The sequence below is a fragment of the Perca flavescens genome, chromosome 6, assembly GCF_004354835.1.
Source record: "Perca flavescens isolate YP-PL-M2 chromosome 6, PFLA_1.0, whole genome shotgun sequence".
Lineage (NCBI taxonomy): Eukaryota > Metazoa > Chordata > Actinopteri > Perciformes > Percidae > Perca > Perca flavescens.
The window spans coordinates 3,774,840-3,787,339 of NC_041336.1; the positions used below are offsets into that span (position 1 = coordinate 3,774,840).

Sequence of the window (12,500 nt, forward strand, 5' to 3'; positions counted from 1 at the left end):
CAGCGTTAATGGTGGTAAGTAGAACCTCCTTCAGATATGGCCACTTTCGTATGTCCTCCTCTGTAGCGATGTCTTCATGGCTTACTGGTATGTCGGTTTGCATGAAGACTTCAGGTAGTTCGATGAACGCTGTCCCTTCAAGGCTGCTCACCTCTAATCCTTTCACCTCATGTGTATCCACGACTTGTTCTTGTCCCATAGTTCTAAGTAGGATTCCTGTTCTTCTACCCTCTACGTGCAGTTCTTCCATCAACAACATCAAGATGCAGAACTCCCTGGGTCCAGAAACGCGTAGGTTTGGATGACCCGGTTGCTCTTGCCAGACTTAATTCTTACTGGCACGATCGCAAGCTTGCAGTCAGAGACACCGGCCCCAGTATGCTTCGTAGACATTGCAATAGCTACTGGATCACTGCTGCTAGCTGTGGGAACTGTGGAATGCTTTGCTTGACCATTACGGTTGGACTGATGCATAGAAGGCCTTCCGAGTGGGACTTGGACTTGTTGGATATGCAGGATCGTAGGGTGTCTTTTCTTGCATATCTGGCAGGTCAGACGTTTCTTGCATGCATTACTCATGTGGCCCTTGATAAGGCAAGAAAAACACATTCCATTATCCTTTAAGAACAGAACCTTTTCTTTGTGTTGTTTTACCGCCACCCGGTGACAAGACTCCATAAAGTGGTCTCCCGCTGTGCAGAATAAGCATGGCTTAGCGTAAGCCGCTCTTGGGTTTTCAGTGCGATTTGCTGACCGATTTGTTGTTTCATCGCCTTGCTCTGTATGGGCTGCTACAGGGGCTATTGTGGTGGCGAAGCTTTTCTTGCTCACAGGCCGTTTCTGTTCGGTACCTTTGGCCATTTTAGTTGTTGACTCCTGGATAGAACCGAACACTGGATCACACAGCATCCTGGCCTGCCTTTCTGTGAACTCCACAACATGTTGGAATTTTGCTCTTCTTTGTGTACTTTCCTGTATCTCACACGCTTTAGCTCTCCATCGCTCCCGCAGCTTGTATGGCAGTTTTGACAAAATCAACTTTAAATTGGAAGGGGTGTCGAGCTCGGTCATATCTGGTAGATCTCTTGCCACATTCCAACAGCTTCGCAGATACAGGGCATAGCTGTGGAGCTCCTTACCATCCTCAGCCTTTATATTATTCCAGTTTAAGGCCTTATTGATATAGGCAGCGCTGAGGCGATACGGGTCACCAAAATGAACACTGAGAAGGCGTTTAACTTCCCTACATCCCAGATCGGCATCCATGTGCAGGCAGCTTTGAACTAGCTCTTTTGGCTGGCCATTTGTGTATTGCTCGAGGAAGTACAGCCGGTCCAAATCATTATCAGTCTTTCTTTCCACACAGTGTTCAAAGGCTTGGATGAATGGACGGTAGCGCAAGATATCACCATCGAAGGTTGGTATTTCTCTAGAGGGAAGAGATGCTTGTCTTTGTTGCAATCTGATTAAATCTGCAAGGTCATGTTGTGTGTTGGGCGGTTGTTGTCCAGGTTGAGGATCATATGGGGGTACATGGCTGTTTATTGTAGGCCGACCCACATTAATTGTCGCTGCGGTCTGTGCATGAAGTGCTGGTCGAGCTTTGAGCGTGTGCATTCTTGGTTTTGGATATGTCGGTTCCTCCTCCATCATTCTCTGTAGAGGTGTTTTAGGGACTGCTCCAAGCTGTGTGTACTGAACAGGAGATGGCTCGGACACAGACGCTGCATTTTCCACATATTCCTGAAGGTAATCATTCATCCCATCTCCTTGTGATTGCGTAACAAAGTCCCCTGTGGATTGCAGTTGAACGCTGGGATCATAGCTCTCCAATGCATGTAGTTTTGCATCAGCTGCAGCAATATCAGTTTGAAGCTCAATCATTTCCATTTTGCTCTTGATTTGTGCCTTTTCGAGCTCAATTGCATGTTTTTGCTGCAAACCTGCTGCTTTAGCTGTGAGGGCTGCTCTCTCAGCTGCAGCTTGTGCGCGTAGGGAAGACACAGAGGAGGCCTTTGATCCTGCCTTAGACACGCCGTCTTCAGGAGCAATCTCTACTATACCCCTTTGTGGTTTTAATGCATATCTTGTCCAGTCCTCAAGAGGTTTTATGTAATTCTCAAACATCGTCATTTTAGGTTCATACCATTCAGCGTGATCCTTATCCTTTTACATTAAAGCCTGCGCGTCTCCATGCGCGTCATCCAAAGTCATCCATCGCGATTATTAATGCAGCAAGACTCTCAATAATGGTTACGACACTTGAACCAGCATCAAACAAACCCTTTGATTCATTCAGCTTTCTTGAACACACACCCAGCTTTCCACCGCGTCTCGCGGTTAAAGCTTTGAGGTTTTCCCTCATCCATTGTTTCAGAGATTTATTGTTCAGTTTACGCACACATCTCCGTCTCAGTCTTTATTTGCAGTTATGTGCGCGATATATTTCCAACACTAGAAGTAAACAATGTTCATAATAAAATCCTAAGAAATGTTTGATTGTGTTATTTTGAATGAGTAAGTCCGTAATTCCGAAGCTCGTCAAGGAATAAATATTTACTCACGGACCGGAGTGCTGCAGGATAGGCCAATCCTTCCGATGCTTTGTCCTTACATTGGCGTTTCAAAGTCGAAAATCCCACGTCCGTGAAAGGTTCCGACATCCAGAGTTTAATCCATGGGAGTTTTTTGACTTAATGTTGCGGAGCCACTATGTCGGGAGTAAAGATCGTCTCGGACGCGTGGCAGCTGATTTGCAAACAACTTAAACGTTTATTATGTTCGTAGTTCTTTCTGTTACATATAATCGTCACGACCAGGGTCAAAAAACTGTGTCCCTTCTACTCCCGCCAGCTCATTCATCAGAATCATTCACACACACACTACCACCTGTACAGGTGATCAGCCCAAAATGGGTGGAGCTGAAACGTCACATGCTTACCCCATTCACAAAACACCCGTGACAAGCCTATCAAAACAAACCATAATTAATCATTCCTACGAAATATGACATAACATAAAATAACATGAATGGCTCCAACAGTGTGTGTGTATATGTATGTGTGTGTGTATGTATGTGTGTGTGTGTGTGTGTGTGTGTGTGTGTGTGTGTGTGTGTGTGTGTGTGTGTGTGTGTGTGTGTGTGTGTGTGTGTGTGTGTGTGTGTGTGTGTGTGTGTGTGTGTGTGTGTGTGTGTGTGTGTGTGTGTGTGTGTGTGTGTGTGTGTGTGTGTGTGTGTGTGTGTGTGTGTGTGTGTGTGTGTGTGTGTGTGTGTGTGTGTGTGTGTGTGTGTGTGTGTGTGTGTGTGTGTGTGTGTGTGTGTGTGTGTGTGTGTGTGTGTGGGGACCGTTTTTATCCTTTATTAAGGTCCGCTAGTATGAAAGATGGACTGGTTGTTGGTGAGGATCAATCCTCAGCGCTGGAGTACAGACCAGCTCTCAGCGGAGAGATGAGGAGAGATGAGAGAGACTGAAAGCCTCAGGCAATGGGGGGGAGATACTGAGTGGGAGGGAGGGAGGGAGGCAGAGAAAGAGAGAGAAATAGAGAGGGAAAGAGAGAGAGAGAGAGAAAGAAAGAGAGAGAGAGAGAGAGATGAAGAAGGCAGTGTGAGATCCATTAGTGCAGAGGAGAGCATCAAGACAGATGAAAAGCAATAATATAACAATAATGAAAGGATGGAAGAAGAGAGAGAGAGGGAGGGAGAGACAGAGAGAGAGAGAGAGAGAGAGATAGTGAAAAGGTTTTGGGCATGTTAGTGTAAACAGAGATTAGTTCATCTACTTGAGATTAAAACACGTGCACGCAGATCACATCGGGCTCCAAACTTAACGCTTTAAACCCCAAACTTGGCGGTAGTGTAGACGGGGCCTGACACACTGTAAGGGTGACCATACACACTAAAAGTCCTGATTATTTACATGGAGTCTGGTGGAGATATGCTGGCTCTATACACGCTAAAAGTCCTGATTATTTACATGGAGTCTGGTGGAGATATGCTGGCTCTATACACGCTAAAAATCCTGATTATTTACATGGAGTCTGGTGGAGATATGCTGGCTCTATACACGCTAAAAGTCCTGATTATTTACATGGAGTCTGGTGGAGATATGCTGGCTCTATACACGCTAAAAATCCTGATTATTTACATGGAGTTTGGTGGAGATATGCTGGCTCTATACACGCTAAAAGTCCTGATTATTTACATGGAGCTTTTTTGTGTCTGCTGCTGTGGTGAAGGTTTTTCAAAGGATAACTTCGGTCTTTTACAAACTGGACCCTTTTTTACCACGTTTTTGTATCTTAGAGACTGATCTCCGAAATGCCGGCTCGTACCTGGCAGAACTCGGTGACGATGCAGAAGGCGTCCCGCTCCAGGAAGCTGTGGTAGAAGGAGAGGATGGCCGGGTGGTGCAGCCCGGACAGCAGCTGGGCCTCCTGGGTGGCTCGCACCGTCTCGTCGGGGCGCAGGTCGCCCAGAGGGATCTGCTTCAACACCTTCCTGGAAGAGATGGAGGTCAGACAACCGGGGCATCCAGTCAGTTCACCAAAACACCAAATATTGTATCTGTCTCCTCTACATACAATCAAGAGGGGTAAGCTTCGCTTTAGAACTTGAACCTCTTACGGCGCCATTCTGATGCTACCAAGCCATCACCTCCCGTTAGCATCCCATTGACTCCCATTCATTCTGACGTGACTTTGACAGCGAATAACTTCACATCTGAAGCGTTTAAAGACTCTATTTCTCCGTTGTTTATTTCTAAAGAAACACGACAATGTATAAAAGGCTCCATTACCTTGTAGCTCACATTATGGCTCCGTAGCAGACGCTTTTATAAAAATAGGCTTGGGTCATAACCACGAGACTTACTGTCACACAGTAGAGGAATTACCGTATAGTACAGGAGAAGCTCACAGGCAGTTTGGACTTTCATTCAATTCCATTTTATTTGTAAGGGACCTTTTTCTTCTTCTTCTTTTTTTTATTTTTATTTAACCAGGTTAGTCTCATTGAGATATAAAATCTCTTTTTCAAGAGAGACCTGGCCAAGATAGTTACATAAAACAACAATTTGCAATCACAAAACAATCACAAAAGAGGCAAAGACATCTCAAGTGCATTTCAATTAAATCAAAGTACCATTAGTTAAAACATTTACACGTGTGGATGGACTCATGTTCTATGGTTTTAACATAACCTTTAAAATCGTTTAAGGAAATTAGACAGTGTAGTTTGAGTGTTTTCTGTAGGTCATTCCAGGTAGAAGGAGCAGCAAACATGAAAGACTTTTTAAACATCTCTGTCCGGGCTTGAGGTACATTCAATGAAATAGTGTTCTGGGACTGTAAACCATAAGTACTCTGTGTAAAAGAAAGAAATTCAGATATAGTGTCGCGACCACCAGCGCGAGTATTAATGGTCACGGAGATCTCATGGCTACGGTTACTGTAAAACACGTGTGAGGCATCCTTTCCCCAGTTGTTAGGGTTGCAAGGTTGCTCCTGAGGGACTTTATCAGCTGCTCCGTCTCTTCTCTGCTTCTCTAAATTGGCGAGCAGGTCAGCAAGGTGAAATGGAGATGGAGGATCTGGTTTATTAGCACAGCGCTGCTTTCAACTCCCCCCCAGCTTCAGAGCACTAGAGTCAAACTCTGGCTGGTTTCCTGCTGAATTATGACCCGTTTACAGCCTTCAAATAATCAGAGGGGAAAGAAGCATTCAGATCCTATACGTTAAGCGCCCATATTATGCTCATTTTCAGGTAATTTGAGGTTTTACCAGAATAGTTTTACATGGTTTAATTATCAAAAAACACCATATTTTGGTTGTACTGCACATTGCTGCAGCTCCTCTTTTCACCCTGTGTTCAGGTCTCTGTTTTAGCTACAGAGTGAGTCACACATGCTCAGTAGCTAGGTAAGACTACATGCTCAGTAGCTAGGTAAGACTACATGCTCAGTAGCTAGGTAAGACTACATGCTCACTAGGTAAGACTGCTCAGTAGCTAGGTAAGACTACATGCTCAGTAGCTAGGTAAGGACTACATGCTCAGTAGCTAAGTAAGACTACATGTTCAGTAGCTAGGTAAGACTACATGCTCAGTAGCTAGGTAAGGACTACATGCTCAGTAGCTAGGTAAGGACTACATGCTCAGTAGCTAGGTAAGGACTACATGCTCAGTAGCTAGGTAAGGACTACATGCTCAGTAGCTAGGTAAGACTACATGCTCAGTAGCTAGGTAAGACTACATGTTCAGTAGCTAAGTAAGACTACATGTTCAGTTGCTAGGTAAGACTACATGCTCAGTAGCTAAGTAAGACTACATGTTCAGTAGCTAGGTAAGACTACATGCTCAGTAGCTAGGTAAGACTACATGTTCAGTAGCTAGGTAAGACTACATGCTCAGTAGCTAGGTAAGACTACATGCTCAGTAGCTAGGTAAGACTACATGCTCAGTAGCTAGGTAAGACTACATGCTCAGTAGCTAGGTAAGACTACATGCTCAGTAGCTAGGTAAGACTACATGCTCAGTAGCTAGGTAGGACTACATGCTCAGTAGCATGCTCATGCTAGCCAGGTAAGACTACATGCTCAGTAGCTAGGTAAGGACTACATGCTCAGTAGCTAGGTAAGACTACATGCTCAGTAGCTAGGTAAGGACTACATGCTCAGTAGCTAGGTAAGACTACATGCTCAGTAGCTAGGTAAGACTACATGTTCAGTAGCTAGGTAAGACTACATGCTCAGTAGCTAGGCTCAGTAGCTAGGTAAGGACTACATGCTCAGTAGCTAGGTAAGGACTACATGCTCAGTAGCTAGGTAAGACTACATGTTCAGTAGCTAGGTAAGACTACATGCTCAGTAGCTAGGTAAGACTACATGTTCAGTAGCTAAGTAAGACTACATGTTCAGTTGCTAGGTAAGACTACATGCTCAGTAGCTAAGTAAGACTACATGTTCAGTAGCTAGGTAAGACTACATGCTCAGTAGCTAGGTAAGACTACATGTTCAGTAGCTAGGTAAGACTACATGCTCAGTAGCTAGGTAAGACTACATGTTCAGTAGCTAAGTAAGACTACATGTTCAGTTGCTAGGTAAGACTACATGCTCAGTAGCTAAGTAAGACTACATGTTCAGTAGCTAGGTAAGACTACATGCTCAGTAGCTAGGTAAGACTACATGCTCAGTAGCTAGGTAAGACTACATGCTCAGTAGCTAAGTAAGACTACATGTTCAGTAGCTAGGTAAGACTACATGCTCAGTAGCTAGGTAAGACTACATGCTCAGTAGCTAGGTAAGACTACATGCTCAGTAGCTAGGTAAGGACTACATGCTCAGTAGCTAGGTAAGGACTACATGCTCAGTAGCTAGGTAAGGACTACATGCTCAGTAGCTAGGTAAGGACTACATGCTCAGTAGCTAGGTAAGACTACATGTTCAGTAGCTAGGTAAGACTACATGCTCAGTAGCTAGGTAAGACTACATGCTCAGTAGCTAGGTAAGACTACATGCTCAGTAGCTAGGTAAGACTACATGTTCAGTAGCTAGGTAAGACTACATGCTCAGTAGCTAGGTAAGACTACATGCTCAGTAGCTAGGTAAGACTACATGCTCAGTAGCTAGGTAAGGACTACATGAGCTAGCTAGCTGTTTCTCCAACTTCATTGAGTACAAGGCAGGATTAGCCGGGAGTCTTCTTCTAAACAAGGGAGCACTTCACACTTTGTTTTTTTGGTCCATCCATCCATCTTCATCCGCTTATCCGGTGTCGGGTCGCGGGGGGAGCAGCTCCAGCAGGGGACCCCAAACTTCCCTTTCCCGAGCAACATTAACCAGCTCCGACTGGGGATCCCGAGCGTTCCCAGGCCAGGTTGGAGATATAATCCCTCCACCTAGTCCTGGGTCTTCCCGAGGCCTCCTCCCAGCTGGGCGTGCCTGGAACACCTCCCTAGGGAGGCGCCCAGGGGCATCCTTACCAGATGCCCGAACCACCTCAACTGGCTCCTTTCGACGCAAAGGAGCAGCGGCTCTCCGAGCTCCTCACGGATGACTGAGCTTCTCACCCCTATCTCTAAGGGAGACGCCAGCCACCCTCCTGAGGAAACCCATTTCGCCGCTTGTACCCTGGATCTCGTCCTTTCGGTCATGACCCAGCCTTCATGACCATAGGTGAGGGTAGGAACGAAAACTGACCGGTAGATCGAGAGCTTTGCCTTCTGGCTCAGCTCTCTTTTCGTCTAACGGTGCGATAGATTGAATGCAATACCGCACCCGCTGCGCCGATTCTCCGACCAATCTCCCGCTCCATTGTCCCCTCACTCCCGAACAAAACCCCAAGGTACTTGAACTCCTTCACTTGGGGTAAGGACTCATTCCCTACCTGGAGAAGGCATTCCATCGGTTTCCTGCTGAGAACCATGGCCTCCGATTTAGAGGTGCTGATCCTCATCCCAACCGCTTGACACTCGGTTGCGAACCGATCCAGTGAGTGCTGAAGGTCGCAGGCCGATGATGCCATCAGGACCACATCATCTGCAAAGAGCAGCGATGAGATCCCCAGCCCACCAAACTGCAACCCCTCCCCCCCCCGACTACGCCTCGATATCCTGTCCATAAATATTACAAACAGGATTGGTGACAAAGCGCAGCCCTGGCGGAGGCCAACCCTCACCTGAAACGAGTCCGACTTACTACCGAGAACCCGGACACAGCTCTCACTTTGGTCATACAGAGATTGGATGGCCCTGAGTAGAGACCCCCTCACCCCATACTCCCGCAGCACCTCCCACAGTATCTCCCGGGGACCCGGTCATACGCCTTCTCCAAATCCACAAAACACATGTAGACCCGGTTGGGCATACTCCCAGGCTCCCTCCAGGATCCTTGCGAGAGTGAAGAGCTGGTCCGTTGTTCCACGACCAGGACGGAATCCGCATTGTTCCTCCTCAACCCGAGGTTCGACTATCGGCCGAACCCTCCTTTCCAGCACCTTGGAGTAGACTTTACCAGGGAGGCTGAGAAGTGTGATACCCCTATAATTGGCACACACCCTCTGGTCCCCTTTTTAAAAAGAGGAACCACCACCCCAGTCTGCCACTCCTTTGGCACCGTCCCAGACTTCCACGCAATGTTGAAGAGGCGTGTCAACCAGGACAACCCCTCCACACCCAGAGCCTTGAGCATTTCTGGACGGATCTCATCAATCCCAGGGGCTTTGCCACTGTGTAGTTGTTTGACTACATCAGTGACTTCCGCCTGGGAAATCGACGACAATCCCCGTTATCCTCCAGCTCTGCCTCTAACATAGAGGGCGTATTAGTCGGATTCAGGAGTTCCTCAAAGTGCTCCCTCCACCGCCCTATTACCTCCTCAGTGGAGGTCAACAGTGTCCCATCCTTACTGTACACAGCTTGGATGGTTCCCCGCCCCCTCCTGAGGTGGCGAACAGTTTTCCAGAAACACTTTGGTGCCGACCGAAAGTCCTTCTCCATGTCTTCTCCAAACTTCTCCCACACCCGCTGCTTTGCCTCTTTCACGGCAGAGGCTGCAGCCCTTCGGGCCCTTCGGTACCCTGCAACTGCCTCCGGAGTCCTCCGAGATAACATATCCCGGAAGGACTCCTTCTTCAGTCGGACGGCTTCCCTGACCACTGGTGTCCACCACGGTGTTCGTGGGTTACCGCCCCCCTTGAGGCACCTAAGATCCTAAGACCACAGCTCCTCGCCGCAGCTTCAGCAATGGAAACTTTGAACATTGTCCACTGGGTTCAATGCCCCCAGCCTCCACAGGGATGCACGAAAAGCTCCGCCCGGAGGTGTGAGTTGAAAGTCTGTCGGACAGGGGCCTCCTCCAGACGTTCCCAATTTACCCGCACTACACGTTTGGGCTTACCAGGTCTGTCCAGAGTCTTCCCCACCCCTGACCCAACTCACCACCAGATGGTGATCGGTTGACAGCTCTGCCCCTCTCTTCACCCGAGTGTCCAAAACATACGGCCTCAGATCAGATGAAACGATTATGAAATCGATCATTGACCTTCGGCCTAGGGTGCTCTGGTACCAGGTACACTTATGAGCATCCCTATGTTCGAACATGGTGTTCGTTATAGACAATCCATGACTAGCACAGAAGTCCAACAACAAACAACCACTCTGGTTTAGATCAGGGAGGCCGTTCCTCCCAATCACGCCTCTCAGGTGTCTCCATCATTGCCCACGTGTGCGTTGAAGTCCCCCAGCATAACAATGGAGTCCCCCACTGGAGCCCCATGCAGGACTCCAGTCAAGGTCTCAAGAAGGCCGAATACTCCGAACTCCTGTTTGGTGCATATGCACAAACAACAGTCAGAGTTTTCCCCCCCAACCCGCAGGCGGGGAGGCGACCCTCTCGTCCCACCGGGTAAACTCCAACACAGCGGCGCCAGCCGGGGCTTGTGAGTATCCCCACACCCGCCCGGCGCCTCACACCCTGGGCAACTCCGGAGAAGAAAAGAGTCCAACCCCTATCCAGGAGTATGGTTCCAGAACCGAGACTGTGCGTGAGAGGTAAGCCCCACCAGATCTAACCGGTAGCGCTCCACCTCCCGCACCAGTTCCGGCTCCTTCCCCCACAGAGAGGTGACGTTCCACGTCCCCAGAGCCAGCGTCTGCCGCCCGGGTCTGGTCCGTCGAGGCCCCTGACCTTCACTGCCACCCATGTGGCATCGCACCCGACCCCAACGGTTCCTCCCACAGGTGGTGGGCCCATGGGCTGGAGAGATGGGAGCCACGTAGCTTGTTCGGGCTGTGCCCGGCCGGGCTCGTGGCAAACCCGCCACCAGGCGCTCGCCCGACGAGCCCGCCGTCTGGGCCTGGCTCCAGGCGGGGCCCCGGGCTTCCTCCGGGCAGGGTCACTCCATCTCTACCTTTTTTGGTGTTTTTTGAAAATTAAACCATGTTAACCTATTCTGGTACAACCTCAAAATACAATTATGAATTATGAACCTGAAAATGAACATAATATGGCCACTTTAAAGTATATGGGAGAAACCAAGTGGTGCAACAGGGAGGGGTGTTTGGTGTGCTTTCAGCACATAGCTTGCACCAGCTCTTAATCATGCTGTTATAGTTTTAGACTGCCGGTGGAATTCCTTCCTTTGACCCACTGAGCTCCTCTCTCCTCTATCTCTCCCTCTGTGTGTTTCCATGTCCCAGTAATGTTGGTTACTAACCTCCTACACCCTGCTACGTCCTGCTACGTCCTGCTACGTCCTGCTACGCCGTGCTACGCCGTGCTACGTCCTGCTACGTCCTGCTACGCCGTGCTACACCCTGCTACGTCCTGCTACGTCCTGCTACGTCGTGCTACATCCTGCTACGTCCTGCTACACTGTGCAGTGCCCTGCTATGCTTTGCAGTGCCCTGCTACGTCCTGCTACGCTATGTAGTGCCCTGCTACGTCCTGCTACGTCCTGCTACGTCCTGCTACGCTATGTAGTGCCCTGCTACATCCTGCTACTTCCTGCTACACTGTGCAGTGCCCTGCTACGTCCTGCTACATCCTGCTACGCTATGTAGTGCCCTGCTACATCCTGCTACGTTCTGCTACACTGCGCAGTGCCCTGCTACGCCCTGCTATGCCCTGCTACGCTACGCAGTGCTCTGCTACATCCTGCTACGTCCTGCTACGCTGTGCAGTGCCCTGCTACGCTACGCAGTGCTCTGCTACACCCTGCTACGTCCTGCTACACCCTGCTACGTCCTGCTACGCTACGCGGTGCCCTGCTACACCCTGCTATGCCCTGCTATGCTACGCAGTGCTCTGCTACATCCTGCTACGTCCTGCTACGCTGTGCAGTGCCCTGCTACATCCTGCTACGCTACGCGGTGCCCTGCTACACCCTGCTACGTCCTGCTACATCCTGCTACGCTACACGGTGCCCTGCTACACCCTGCTACACCCTGCTACATCCTGCTACACCCTGCTACGTCCTGCTACATCCTGCTACGCTACGCGGTGCCCTGCTACACCCTGCTACGTCCTGCTACATCCTGCTACGCTACGTGTTGCCCTGCTACACCCTGCTACGTCCTGCTACGCGTTGCCCTGCTACACCCTGCTACGCTACGCGTTGCCCTGCTACGCCGGGATGTGTTTGCCTGACTACCGACCGGCTTTGGTAAAAGCCTAATTTACCAGCTTGCCCCGCTGGTGGCCAGAAGAATGGAGCTCAGCTCTGCCAAGTATGTCACCCAGATCGTTGCTCTGATTGGTTGAAGGACTATCCAATAGCGTACACAGTCATTAGAACTATGCCCGTTGATCACCCCTCTTGTGCCTTAGAGAATACAGAGCAGACTCCACCAGACCCAGGCTTGGTCTGCTGATATCCAGACTAATTAGTTACTACAGTAAAGGAATCCAAGTATACACTTCTTCCACCTCTGAGACATTTGTCTTTGGATCGTAGACTTCAGTCTGCAGAAGCCGCGGCACAAAGTGAACGTCTGAGAGAAATGAAA

The 12,500-nt window shown here is 49.0% G+C and overlaps 1 protein-coding gene across 1 annotated transcript in view; it reads right to left on the minus strand.

Moving 5' to 3' along the window:
- Positions 1-12,500, minus strand: part of nek11 (NIMA-related kinase 11) — a 75,603-nt gene that overhangs the window by 57,075 nt on the left and 6,028 nt on the right. Inside the window, exon 2 of the mRNA XM_028579817.1 lies at positions 4,333-4,498. Coding sequence (XP_028435618.1) covers positions 4,333-4,498 — 166 coding nt within the window. The remainder of the gene's footprint in view (positions 1-4,332; positions 4,499-12,500) is intronic.